Source organism: Salmo salar, chromosome 06, assembly GCF_965601325.2.
Source record: "Salmo salar chromosome 06, fSalSal1, whole genome shotgun sequence".
In the NCBI taxonomy this organism is placed as follows: domain Eukaryota; kingdom Metazoa; phylum Chordata; class Actinopteri; order Salmoniformes; family Salmonidae; genus Salmo; species Salmo salar.
This window is the reverse complement of record NC_138296.1, coordinates 33814469-33828728: the sequence shown is the minus strand read 5'-3', so window position 1 is coordinate 33828728 and position 14260 is coordinate 33814469. Positions and strand designations below refer to the sequence as shown.

The 14260-nt window shown below is 42.9% G+C and overlaps 1 protein-coding gene across 1 annotated transcript in view; it reads right to left on the bottom strand.

The window, feature by feature from the left end:
- Nucleotides 1-601: 601 nt before the first annotated feature.
- foxk2b (forkhead box K2b) overlaps nucleotides 602-14260 on the bottom strand; it is a 35027-nt gene continuing 21368 nt past the window's right edge. Inside the window, exons 4-9 of the mRNA XM_014203447.3 lie at nucleotides 7415-7561; nucleotides 5859-6052; nucleotides 3885-4075; nucleotides 3488-3769; nucleotides 3042-3239; nucleotides 602-2492 (exon numbers count right to left, since the gene is read on the bottom strand). Of these exons, the coding sequence (XP_014058922.2) occupies nucleotides 2275-2492; nucleotides 3042-3239; nucleotides 3488-3769; nucleotides 3885-4075; nucleotides 5859-6052; nucleotides 7415-7561 (1230 nt within the window). The 3' untranslated portion in view covers nucleotides 602-2274. The remainder of the gene's footprint in view (nucleotides 2493-3041; nucleotides 3240-3487; nucleotides 3770-3884; nucleotides 4076-5858; nucleotides 6053-7414; nucleotides 7562-14260) is intronic.

Genomic DNA, 14260 nt, shown 5'->3' with positions numbered 1-14260 from the left:
TACTCAGTATCAGGAAGGTGATCTTATGTTTTGTGCACAGTGTATGTGATGTGAAGGCAGGTTTGGCTTACCATGCCAATACTGCCCCTCTGTGGTCAATTGGGGCACTGTCAAAATCCTAATTCCCACAATGATCAATACAATAAAAGAGGTTTAAAAGAAAGCATGTCTAATTTTTCAGATCTTGAATTTCCCCACGGAAGCTGTCAAAAGGCAACTAAATAACACTTCAAATCACAAGTGAAAGTCTTGTGTGCTAAATGGAATATCCTCAGCAAAAGAGGCTATGGTGCGTCATTCTCTAGTTGTATTGTGAGGGGGAACACCAGAAAGATTAAATGGCTAAAAGGAACGGGTGGCTGTGGTCTGTTAGCAATCACCTGCTGGGTGTTGTTGAACGGCAGCGATTCAACATGTATAATTTCAGAACGATAATCTGGTCAGAGGCAACAGAATGGCCACGCACTGCTTCTAAGTACACTCTGCCATCAGCTGCTCTAGCGTGTTGTCTCTGAAACATCTGTGAATGAAAAGCGTACTGAGAGCAGAAGATCTGATCACTGTTGTGGTGAAACCTTTGGACAAGTAAAATAGAGAGTGAAAGGTTTTAAATTAATTTATATAAAATAAAAAAAAGCATTTATCCACTGAAGCGGAACAAATATCCATCACTTGCATCTTCTTTAGTTCGGAACATATACAATCTGAAGACAGACTCGTCAGGTTGCCAGAACAGAATAAAATAATCAAGCAAAGTGTCTGTCCACACCAAAGTCACCACAGCCAAGGATAACGAGAGAAAAAAAAAAAACATTTTACCAAGTGCAGATCTGGTCTGGTTTTAAGCAGCTCTTTTCTTCTGTTAAATATACAGTTAAAGCTAGAATCCTTAGTTGCTACATCCATTTCCCATCGATTCTTAAATAATAACTTAAATGCCTAATAAGCTTAGTTCAACTCTCGTACCCCATCAGAATCCAGAATATAAACTTGTTCTACGCCAATGTTTGTAAACAATGTAAATGTAAAGCATGGTATAGTCTCAAAACATGGTTAAAACCACAATTCTGATACCATGGATAGTCAGTCCTTGCATCCATAGCCCTGTCTGTCAATTTGAGAGTGGTTACATTTCTCCAGGCCCATCCCTCAGCTTTTTACCAAACACAGAGGTGGAGTGACCACTTTGGTATTGTTTCAACTAAGGATTCAAGCATTAACGGCTCAGGTACTTTTCTGTAGTCTGTTACATGAAAGCTCGATGAGGAGGCATCTGATCAACTACACATGGAATTAATATGTTTATATCTTACTGGTTATCTGTGCAAGTATGAAAATATGTAAGTGTAACAAAGCAAATTGATTTGGATATGACAGAACATGGATTTGACAGGGGGGAGAAAAAAAAACACTCCATTGATAGAATTGTAAAAATAAACTACACGGAACAGAAAAAAAAATTCCACATAAAAACTAACTACGAGAATTTTGAAGTTCAGGTGGAGTGATTGAAATGTCATTGACCCCACTGCTGTATGCTTTCTTTCTTTAAATTATTGTTATTACTTTTTTTACCTATATAAATGAAAATGCATCCAAAACAGATCTTATGGTCCACAAATGAACAACAAAATACTGCATTTCTACTTACAGCTGCAATAAGGCTAGGTCAGTATATGAAAGGCTAGCTGCCAAATGTCCAGGAATTGGCTCTGACTGTTTTGATCCATTTTGCTGAATGCACTCATTGACATGTCATGTTTGCGTCAAATGCTTCTCATGCTGCTAGTTGGTCACTTTGTCCAGTCATCCCATGGGTCCGTTGAGTGGTGCCCTTGGCCGTGGCCCCCCAAATCTGCACTGAGGTAGTTGAGACAGGTGCCGCGCGACCGCCAGGCTAACATGGGCCTCAGTCAGACTGCTCGCTGCAGGTGGTCAAAGTTCAGCTTGTCATGTTAAAGGTTAATTGTTGTTAAGGCTTCCTGTGGTCTTGGAGTAGTTGTCATCCTCCTCCTCCGTGGCGATGTCTCACAGGGGGACCTTCAAATTAGAGTTCTTCTTTGTCCAAGTTGTCCTTTTTTCAAATCTCAACTAAATGTTCTCTTCAGTCTTTTTTTTTTTTAAAGGGTGGTCATATTTTCCAATCCTCTACAATGGTTAAACCCAACTGCAAATCTTCTCCTTTTGGCACCTTGGGAGTCAATGGAAGAAGGGGGAAATAAATGGTAGGAAAGGAGAAAAAAATAAAAAACAAGATGGTGGTGTTGTAGAAGACTAGTTGTGGTGGCTGGTTTGGTCATTGGCTGCCGACGAGTCTGTGTCTGCTGCGCGGGTTGCGGTGGGGGTGGCGCTGTCCCCTTCCTCTGTTTTGATGCGCTTAGCGTTGGGCTGATCGCTGGCCGCCTGGGCTCCGTTCTGTCGTTTGGTCGGGAGGGAGGCCGAAGCTGAGGCGTGAGTGGCCAGCAAGTGGAGAGGACTCGCAACAGCTGTGGCTGAACATGGGGAGGAAGATGAGGAAAAACATTGAAATATTTCAGTGCCGGAATTGATGGAATACTCTGCTAAGTAATCTAACGTCTTAGAACATATGCCAATAGAACATATGCACTTTTCCAAACAGTGTAGGAAACTCCAGCCAGACAGGGATTCATATGGCCCTTCGAGCTACACTGCAGAGCAGCATTGACAAGTATGCTGCATGAATTCTAGATAATTAAACAAACTACTACTAGGGACTACACATGGGGTCAGAGCAGTGGTAGACTACACATGGGGTCAGAGCAGTGGTAGACTACACATGGGGTCAGAGCAGTGGTAGACTACACATGGGGTCAGAGCAGTGGTAGACTACACATGGGGTCAGAGCAGTGGTAGACTACACATGGGGTCAGAGCAGTGGTAGACTACACATGGGGTCAGAGCAGTGGTAGACTACACATGGGGTCAGAGCAGTGGTAGACTACACATGGGGTCAGAGCAGTGGTAGACTACAGATGCGGATAAAGCGCTTTGACAGGATCCATTCTAAGTCAGTGTCTCACCTGCAGCGGCCTGCATTGGCATCAGGTGGGTGCCGTTCTGTGTGATGGTCTTTATGGGGAGCTGGTGCTGGCCCAAGGGCGGCTGCTGCTGCACTAAGGTCAGCGTCTGTAAGGGCGTGGCCGACTGGGTGGTCTGGATGATGCGACTGCCACCGCCTATAGAGGCGTGGGTGATGGTTGGAACAGATTCTACTTTTACTAGAGACAAACATAGGAAAAAAAGAAGAGTAATGACCATGACCTCTAATAACTGACACCCAACAGGCACTACAATAACTGATCAACATGATACATTTCACATTTACTAAGACAACACACACACACACACACACAGGTGCCTTGGTCAAGGGTAAAACAGACCTACGTAAACCTGGCTGAAACCACTACTACCATGAGTCAACACAATCTGTCCATCTAAACACACTACACCATCCTCCTTCCCTCACCTTTGGCCTCTGAGTAGTCTCCGTTCTCCTGGGGCTCAGTCTGGAGGGTGACCATGGCGGGGGTGGCCACTGTGTAGGTGTTGGCGGTGCTGAGCCCGGCCACGCTGGTGACAGACATGGCAGGGATCTGGTGGACGACGTGCACCGTCTGCATGACGGGCTGCTGGTTCTGGTTGGTGCTGGTAGTCACAGGCGTGGCCACGGCATAGGTCACCGGCTTTATGGTCTGAGGTAACTGACGCTGAACCGTGATGAGCACCGGCTGGCTGTTGAGAGGGGAGCCTGGACAAACAATAGCTTTCTTTAACGGAGGATCCACATGTGACGGCTGCACATTTGTACATTGGATTGGAGAAGACTCCCACAATGTGATTGGACAAAAATGGGCGTCTCTCACCTGGTGTACTCTGTGCAAAGCGGGCCTCCTGGATGACAGCTAGTTTGGGCTGGATTGCCGTGGCAGGGGGCGGGGCGGGCTCTGGTTCCATGGGGACAGGGGAACCCTCTCGGGATAGGCTGTCAGGGGTCTGCACCCCACTCGAGTGGGCCGAGAGCACCCCAGAGTGATTAGGGGAGACTGGGGCACTCCTGTGAAAGGGAAAAGCAGATAGGCTTTAAAAATGCTCAGAGCCCTTGCTTTACAGATGCACTGAAATTTACCACCATAGTCACACTTTCCCAATGGGAATATTATAGTTACCACATATGGCCACAAGGCGATGGCACAAACATGCTAATCTAACAGTAAAGCTGGGGTGTCAAACCTTTTATAGCATGAGAGCTACTTTAAATTCTGAAACATATCGCGTAATACTACATTTCTTCCTAGCTTAAAATACAGTATTTTCCCAAATTCAGTCCCGTTATATTTTTCCCGGTTTGGGATTTTGTCGTTTTTCACTCAAAATTACAATTATTCTTAGAGAAACAATGAAATGTGATGTTCTGAGTCCACACCAATACTTAAAAATCACACTGAAGACCATTTTTTGGGGGCTGGAAAAAAATACATTTTGATTTGCATGCAATACCACTTTTGCGAGAGGCCTGTGCTGGTCTAGCAATGTTTTTGCTGCTGCATGTCATGACAGAGTTTGCTAAACAAAGCCCACCCGGTTGATCAAATAATCATGATAGAATTCTGCCAGGTAAGCCTACTTTGCCGTTAACATTTAATTGAGGTTTTGGGGAAAGTCTTTTTGTCTCCTAGAGTTGGGCGGTATCCATACTTTCATATTGTCATACTGTCTTGATCGCATCCTGGGATACACGGTATTACCGGCTTAGTACACAAGGCCACACCAAAAAAATAAATATATATATATATATATATATTGGCCGTCTATTAAGAGAATACTAACAAAATTTGCACAAGTAACGGAACATTTCCATGGAGGTTGCCAACTAAATACGCTAAAGAGCACAAACGAATATAAACGAATTGCAAAAACATACATGTATAACTTTATCAGCTGGATGGCCTAGATAGGAGCTACTGTACGTCATTTTTGGTGAGTTTGGACATTTACAAGCAAATGTAAATGAGACATTGTGCAAATTAACAAAGTTTTGAAACATGTTTGTCTGAAGGACGAACAGTACTGGCTCTGCTTTTTCTCACACAGGAAAAAAATTAAACTATTGTTTTATCTTGCTGTGTTCTGTAAACTCAGATGTAAAATGCTTCTTATTGTAATTTCTGCTCGGCATCAGACTTGGCATTTTGTGCTTCAGTTGAATTTCTCCACTCGAATGAGAATTCATAGGCTTTCTATCAGCAGATAGCACTGACTGATTGAGCTACTTTTCTCCAGTACCTTTCGGTTCCTGGCCCAACTAACCACCAACCTGCCACTCCACATGACTGGCTCAACTGTTGTGGGAACTATGGTAAGCTTCATAATGTAAAATAATGTGACAGGAGAAATTAAGAACGCAATTTGCTTCATCTCCTAACATATTACACAAGCTGACTGCAGGTATTTATTTAAAAAGTAAGAAAATATTTGTAAAAAAATATTGAAAAACATAAAAGAAATAGTTTCAATGGTATTGACGGTATTGAAAAACCATGCCGTGGCTGTTTCCAAATACCCCGGTATACGGTATGCCGCCCAAGCCTACCCAGAAGACAGTTATCATTCTGTCTTACAAGCTACACAAAGTGAATGGAAGAGAAATGCGTGCACTACTGGAAATTAACTGGCAGATATTGTTACATTTGGATTTTTTAGGCCAACTGGAGCTAACTAGGGACGGGATAATGTCAATGTGGATAAATGGGCTGCGAGCGACCGGATGGAGACCCCTGCAGTAAAGCATGCAGCGAGCTCATCGTGCGACTGAAACCTGAGAGTGAGTAGGTCCATACCTGGAGGAGAGGGGTCCGAGGGGGGTCCTGAAGCAGGGCACACCCCGCGGCCTTCGTTTCCTGAAGGCCTGCTCCATGAGCTTGCCCTCTGAGGACGGGTCTATCCTCCAGAACGAGCCCTTGCCCGGTTCCTCCTGCGATCTGGCTACTTTAATAAAGTAGCGGTTCAATGACAGATTGTGACGGATCGAATTCTACAACAGAATACGCCGTCGTGTTAGTACGAACACACTGCAGCCAAGGCTGTTATTCACGTCACAGTTCATCAATGGCACATGCTCAAAAACAGCATGGAAACAAATGGGATAAGCCATGTACCACGCTTCAGTTTGAAGCCAAAGTGAATGTGTACTTTTACAAGGTTGCATATTAGTCAAAGCACCTCTTAATATACAGTGCCTTCAGAAAGTATTCATACCCCTTTACTTATTCCACGTTTTGTTGAACAGCTTGAATTCAAAATGTATTTAAAAAGTCTCACTCATCTAGACACAATAAACTTGTTTTTAGAAATCTTTGCTAACTGATTGAAAATTAAAAAGTAATCTCATTTACATAATTATTCACAACCAAGTCAATACTTGGTAGAAATACCTTTGGCAGCAATTAGGGCTGTGAGTCTTTCTGGGTATGTCTCTAAGAGCTTTCTACACCTGGATTGTGCAACACTTGCCCATTATTCTTTTCAAAATTCTTCAAGCTGTCAAACATTGGTTGATCATTGCTAGACAACCATTTTCAGGTCTTGCCATAGCTTTTCAAGCAGATTTAAGTCAAAACTGTAACTCCGCCACATTCACAGACTTCTTGGTAAGCAAGTTCAGTGAAGATTTGGCCTTCTGTTTAAGATTACTACCCTGCTGAAAAGGTGAATTCATCTCCCAGTGTCAGAGAGAAACAGGTTTTCCTCTAGGACCCTCAACCTCAAAACCAGTTCCACTGCATTTTATTGCATTGTTCCCCTCTAATCAGGGACTGATTTAGACCTGGGACACCAGGTGTGTGCAATTAATTATCAGGTAGAACTGTAAACCAGCAGGCTCTGGACCTCATACGGTAAGAGTAGAGTTCCCCTGCTCTAGGATTATGCCTGTGTTTAGCTCCATTCATTCCCCAGTTCTTAACAATTACAGGCATACCCATAACATGATGCAGCCACCAATATGCTTGAACATATGGAGAGTGGTACTCAGTAATGTGTTGTATTGGATTTGCCCCAAACACTTTGTATTCAGGACAAAAAGTGAATTGCTTTGCCAAGTATTACTTTAGTGCCTAGTTGCAAACAGGATGCATGTTTTGGTATATTTTTATTCTGTACATACTTCTTTTCCCTCTGTCAATTAAGTTAGTATTGTAGAGTAACTACAATGTTGATCCATGTTGAAACAAGAACATTTGGAAAAAGTCAAGGGGCTATACTCTGTGGTTTTTGAGATATTTCAAATATAACCATGTGGTGGAATCCTAATGCTATTCAAAACAGGTTCAGATCTTTTCCCTCACATGCACCATTTTCATTGAAATTATTTGTATTGAAAGACGCCATTTCTCACCTGCCAGCCTTTGTCTGCAGTCCTGTAGTAGGGGTAGTTTTTGGTGATGTGAGTGTATATTCCGTTTAGTGTGAGCTGCTTGTCCTGTGCCATTGTAATGGCTTGGACTATCAGTTGTGCATATGAGTATGGCGGTTTGGAATCATCCTAAAGGGAAGAAGAGGAAGGAAGAAAGGGTATCATTTACTAGGTAGCATAGAACATCTTGTGAGCAATGGCACTGGAGGGAATAGCAACCGTTTAGCAACCAATTTAACAATTTTGTGTATTTTCGGTTGTTGATCTTAACTTTTTTTGTACATGTTTACGCCATCATTTCCTATGACCTAAAAGAGCTTCTGGAAAGCCATCACCAACCTCGATTTGGATGAGGACTTTTACTTCAATGAGTCGGAGGCGAAGGACATATTGATTATCCCAGACCAGGCCCAAATCCCTGAAACTGAGAAGTAGGCGGCGCTATTGGCTAACGTGCAATCACTGGACAAGCTCTGTTTGAGAGCATCCCATCAATGTGATCTGAAGAACTGTAATATCCTATGTATCTCTGAGTTGTGGCGGAACAAGGAAAATCTTAATCTAGCTGGTTTTTCTACACATCGGCAATACAGAACGGTAGCGTCGGGGACGCTCAGGGGAGAGGGTGTGCGTCTCTTCGAGGTTCTGCTCACATTAGAATACCTTATGATAAGCCGTAGACCATACTATTTACCAAGATCGTTATCATTATATTTTTATACCACCATAAACCGATGCTGGCAATAAGACTGGACTCAATGAGCTGTATAACACCATACACAAACAAGAAAATGCACACCCAGGGGTGGCATTCCTAGTGGCCGTGATTTTAATGCAGGAAACTGAAATCCGTTTTACCTCATTTGTACCAGCATGTCACCTGTGCAACTAGAGGCGAAAAAAAACCTCTAGATCACCTTTACTCCAAACACAGAAATGCATACACATCCCTCTCTCCATTTAGCAAATCTGACCATAACTCTATCCTCTTGATTCCTGCTTACAAGCAAAAACTCAAAACAGGAAGTACCAGTGACTCACTCAATACGAAAGTGGTCCAGTGAAGCGGATGCTAAGCTACAGGACTGTTTTGCTAGCACAGACTGGAATATGTTCCGGGATTCATCCGATGGCATCAGTCACTGGCTTCATTAACTTCTTGGTGACAGGGCAGTATTCAGAAATTCATATGAATAACATGCCCAAATTAAACTGCCTGCTACTCGGGCCCAGAAGGTAGGATTGCATATTATTTGAATAGAAAACACTCTGAAGTTTCTAAAACTGTTTGAATGATGTCTGTGAGTATAACAGAACTCATATGGCAGGCAAAAACCTGAGAAAAAAAATCCAACCAGGAAGTGACTTGTAGTTTTTCTATCCCTATTCAAACTACAGTGTCTGTGGGGTCATTTTGCACTTCCTAAGGCTTGAACTAGATGTCAACAGTCTTTAGAACCTTGTTTTATGCTTCTACTGTTACTGGGCAGAGAATAGGAGCTGACTCAAGCCTGGGACCAACGAGTTGTTTACTGCGCGAGCACACAGGCGCACCGCTCCTTTTTCCTCTGTAATGAATACGCTATTGTCCGGTTGGAATATAATCAAAGATTTATGTTAAAAAGACCCTAAGGATTGATTGTAAACATAGTTTGACATGTTTCTACGAACGGTAATGGAACTATTTGACTTTGTCTCTGGTTTTGCACTCGCGCGTTATGCCTTTGGATTAGTGATCTGAACGCGCGAACAAAACGGAGGTATTTGGACATAAATATGGAGTTTTTCGAACAATAAGAACATTTCTTGTGGAAATGGGAGTCCTGGGAGTGCATTCCGACGAAGATCAGCAAAGGTAAGATAATATTTATAATACTAATTCTGAGTTTAGTTGACTCCAGAACTTGGTGGGTAACTGTATAGCTTGCTTTGATGGCTGAGCTCTGTACTCAGAATATTGAAAAATGTGCTTTCGCCGTAAAGCTATTTTGAAATCTGACACAGCGGTTGCATTAAGGAGAAGTGTATCTATAATTCTTTCAATAACTGTTGTGAATTTTATCAACGTTTATGATGAGCATTTTTATAAATTGATGTGCTCATTCACAGGAAGTTTGAGGGAAGACATTTTCTGAACATCACGCGCCAATGTAAAAATGGGGTTTATGGATATAAATATGAACTTTATCGAACAAAACAGATGTATTTTGTAACATTGAGTCCTGGGAGTGTCATCTGATGAAGATAATCGAAGGTTAGTGATTCATTTTAGCTGTATTTCTGTTTTTTGTGACACCTCTCCTTGCTTGGAAAATGGCTGTGTGGTTTTTCTTGTTTAGGCGCTGTCCTAACATAATCTAATGTTATGCTTTCGCTGTAAAGCCTTTTTGAAATCGGACACTGTGGATGGATTAAAGAGAATATTATCTTTAAAATGGTGTATAATACTCGTATTATAGCGTCCCACATGTCCCAGAGAGGTTAATAAGTGCATCGACAACGACGTCCCTACAGTGACCGTACGTACATATCCCAACCAGAAGCCATGGATTACAGGCAACATCAGCACTGAGCTAAAGGCTAGAGTTGCTGCTTTCAGGGAGCGGGACACAAACCCAAATGCTTATAAGAAATTTCACTACACCCTCCGACGAACCATCAAACAAGCAAAGCGTCAATACAGAACTAAGATCAAATCCTACTATACCAGCTCTGACGCACGTCGGATGTGGCAGGGCTTACAAACTATCACAGATTACGAAGGGAAACCCAGCCATGAGCTGCCCAGTGATATGAGCCTACCAGATGAGCTAAATGCCTCCTATGCCTGCTTTGAGGCAAGATACACTGAACCATGCGTGTGAGCACCAGCTGTTCCAAATGACTGTGTGATCACACTCTCCATAGCCGATGTGAGTAAGACCTTTAAACAGGTAAACATTCACAAGGCCAGACAGATTACCAGGACACGTCCTCAGAGCATGAGCTGCCAAGCAGGAAAAGGTCTTCACTGATATTTTCAACCTCTCCCCGGCCCAGTCTAATACATACATGTTTCAAGCAGACCACAATTCTGCCCTACCGAGCAAAAAGGCAGTGACTGCTCATTTGGTAAAAAATGAGTTAGTCATTTTTTGCTACATTAAATACATGCTTAATCATGTGGACAAGTATCCTGCCTCTATTGAATTGTGTTTTGGAGAAAATGGGGGTCATGTTAGCTGTAACTGCATAAAGTTACTGTGAAACCAAGGTAAATAAAAGCCATATTTCTCAGTTCCACACTATGAGCAGTTACTGCCTTTTTGCTTGGTAGGGAAGAATAGTCCCTGTGCCCAAGAATGCCAAGGTAACCTGTCTAAATGACGATCGTCCCGTAGCACTCAAATGCTTTGAAAGGCTGGTCATGACTCACAACACCAGCATCTCAGACACCCTGGACCCGCTCCAATTCGCAGGACAAGGGCCACAACCTTTCCCTCAACGTCTGTAAGACAAATGAGTTGTTTGTGGACTACAGGAAACGTAGGGGTGAGCACACCCCCATTCACATCGACAGGGTTGTAGTGGAGTGGATCATGAGGTTCAAGTTTATCTGTGTCCACATCACAAAGGATCTATCATGGTCCAAACACACCAACAGTTGAAGAGGGCACAACAATGCCTCTTCCCCACAGGAGGCAGAAAAGATTTGTCATGGGCCCTCAGATCCTCTAAAAGTTCTACAGCTGCACCATCTCGAGCATATTGACTAACTTGGGGCCTCTATTTTTTTCACCTTTATTTAACCAGGTAGGCAAGTTGAGAACAAGTTCTCATTTACAATTGCGACCTGGCCAAGATAAAGCAAAGCAGTTCGACAACATACAAAAACACAGAGTTACACATGGAGTAAAACAACATACAATCAATGATACAGTAGACAAAAATAAGACTATATACAATGTGAGCAAATGATGTGATATAAGGGAGGTAAAGGCAACAAAAGGCCATGGTGGCAAAGTAAATAAAGTATAGCAAGTAAAACACTGGAATGGTAGAATTATAATTTGAAGAAAGTTCAAAGTTAAAATATAAATAATATGGTGCAAAGGAGCAAAATAATAAATAAAATAAATAAATACAGTAGGGGAAGAGGTAGTAGTTTGGGCTAAATTATAGATGGGCTATGTACAGGTGCAGTGATCTGGGAGCTGCTCTGATAGCTGGTGCTTAAAGCTAGTGAGGGAGATAAGTGTTTCCAGTTTCAGAGATTTTTGTAGTTCGTTCCAGTCATTGGCAGCAGAGAACTGGAAGGAGAGACGACCAAAGGAGGAGTTGGCTTTAGGGGTGACCAGAGAGATATACCTGCTGGAGCGCGTGCTACAGGTCGGTGCTGCCAGGCGGTGTCAGAGGAAGGCCCAAAGCATTGTCAAAGACAGCCACCCACCCAAGCCAGACTGTTCTCTCTGCTACAGCACAGCAAGCAGTACCAAGTCTGAAATCAACAGGACCCTGAACAGCGTCTACCCCCAAGACATCTAAACAAGACTGCTAAATAGCTAATCAAATGGCTACCAGGACTAGCTGCATTTACCCATTTTTGCACTTAGTCACTAACTTTTTTTGCTGCTACTGTCCATTATCTATCCTGTTGCCTAGTCACTTTATCCCTACCTGTATCTACATTAAATGGCTACCTCAATTACTTCATACCCTTGCACATTGGCTCGGTACAGGTACTCCCTATATGTATAGCCATGCTATTTCTATTTGTTAACCACTGTGTATTTATTCTTCGTGTCACTCTCAATTTTGTGTATTATTTTTCATCTCATCTTTAACTCTGCATTGTTGGAAAATAATCCGTAAGTAAGCATTTCACTGTTAGTCTATGAAGCATGTGACAAATTAAAGTTGATGACAACAAATCATGGGTTTGTTTTGTTTTCTCGCTATACACCAAGTCACTTGGCTCTGTCATATCCTCACATGGTCTCTCCTATCATTGCTATGCAGACGACACACAATCTTCTCCTTTCCCCCTTCTGATAACCAGGTGGCGAATCGCATCTCTGCATGTCTGGCAGACATATCAGTGTGGATGACGGAACACCACCTCAAGCTGAACCTCGGCAAGACGGAGCTGCTCTTCCTCCCGGGGAAGGACTGCCCGTTCCATGATCTCGCCATCACGGTTGACAACTCCATTGTGTCCTCCTCCCAGAGTGCTAAGAACCTTGGCGTGACCCTGGACAACACCCTGTCGTTCTCCACTAACATCAAGGCGGTGACCCGATCCTGTAGGTTCATGCTCCACAACATTCGCAGAGTACGACCCTGCCTCACACAGGAAGCGGCGCAGGTCCTAATCCAGGCACTTGTCATCTCCCGTCTGGATTACTGCAACTCGCTGTTGGCTGGGCTCCCTGCCTGTGCCATTAAACCCCTACAACTCATCCAGAACGCCGCAGCCCGTCTGGTGTTCAACCTTCCCAAGTTCTCTCACGTCACCCCGCTCCTCCGCTCTCTCCACTGGCTTCCAGTTGAAGCTCGCATCCGCTACAAGACCATGGTGCTTGCGTACGGAGCTGTGAGGGGAACGGCACCTCCGTACCTTCAGGCTCTGATCAGGCCCTACACCCAAACGAGGGCACTGCGTTCATCCACCTCTGGCCTGCTGGCCCCCCTACCTCTGCGGAAGCACAGTTCCCGCTCAGCCCAGTCAAAACTGTTCGCTGCTCTGGCACCCCAATGGTGGAACAAGCTCCCTCACGACGCCAGGACAGCAGAGTCAATCACCACCTTCCGGAGACACCTGAAACCCCACCTCTTTAAGGAATACCTAGGATAGGATAAAGTAATCCTTCTAACCCCCCCCCCCCTTAATAGATTTAGATGCACTATTGTAAAGTGGTTGTTCCACTGGATATCATAAGGTGAATGCACCAATTTGTAAGTCGCTCTGGATAAGAGCGTCTGCTAAATGACTTAAATGTAAATGTACTTTTCCTCTCCAATTAATTAAAGTGTGCACTTATTTAAAAGGGCAATCTGCAGTTGCAGTACCCATTGATTCTTGAAGAATATAACTTAGAAATGCCTCGAGCTTAGTTCAACTGTCATACCCCATCCAGACTCCAAATAAACTTGTTTTACTTCAATGTGTGTAAACAAAGTAGTGTTAAGCAATTAACCGAAACATCAAATATGTTGGGTTTTTTAAAACCAATAGAGATAAATCAAATCAAGTCCAAACTGTGATAGAGTAGAGTTGTAGTTTCCAACAGGCCAATATTCTACATAGATTAGCGCAGTAATTAACCAACATGACCATAAACAATTTCACGCCTACTTGTCCAGTCTGTGTGGGGCACACAGAGGGAGAAAAGACACGCGAGAGATAAGGAGCAGTTGCTTCGGGAGGTATCTCTACCTGAAAATACATGATCTAAGTGATTGATAGTTGATATTCAGCAGTCATAAAAGTATGCATTATTTACTTAAGAACTATTAAAGTACTGATTTTGTCAGACAGCAGCTCTATAGAGATGAGATGACTTGGAATTAAATAATAAAAAAGTCAAATAAAACAATGTAAAATACCCAACAACTGAAATATTTATAATAGTAATGTAAATAAATGATGGTAAATAAGTGCAGTAATGGGCAGTCACTACCATCATGGGACTATTGTTAAATGTTTTATTCTGTGTTGTTACATCATTCAATCCACATAATACATTTTTTTGTCATTAAATGCACTATGCGTTATCAAAACCGTGATTATTTTTTAATAATAGAACCAAAACAACCCCAAAAACCACTTATCACTCAGCACTAGGGTTG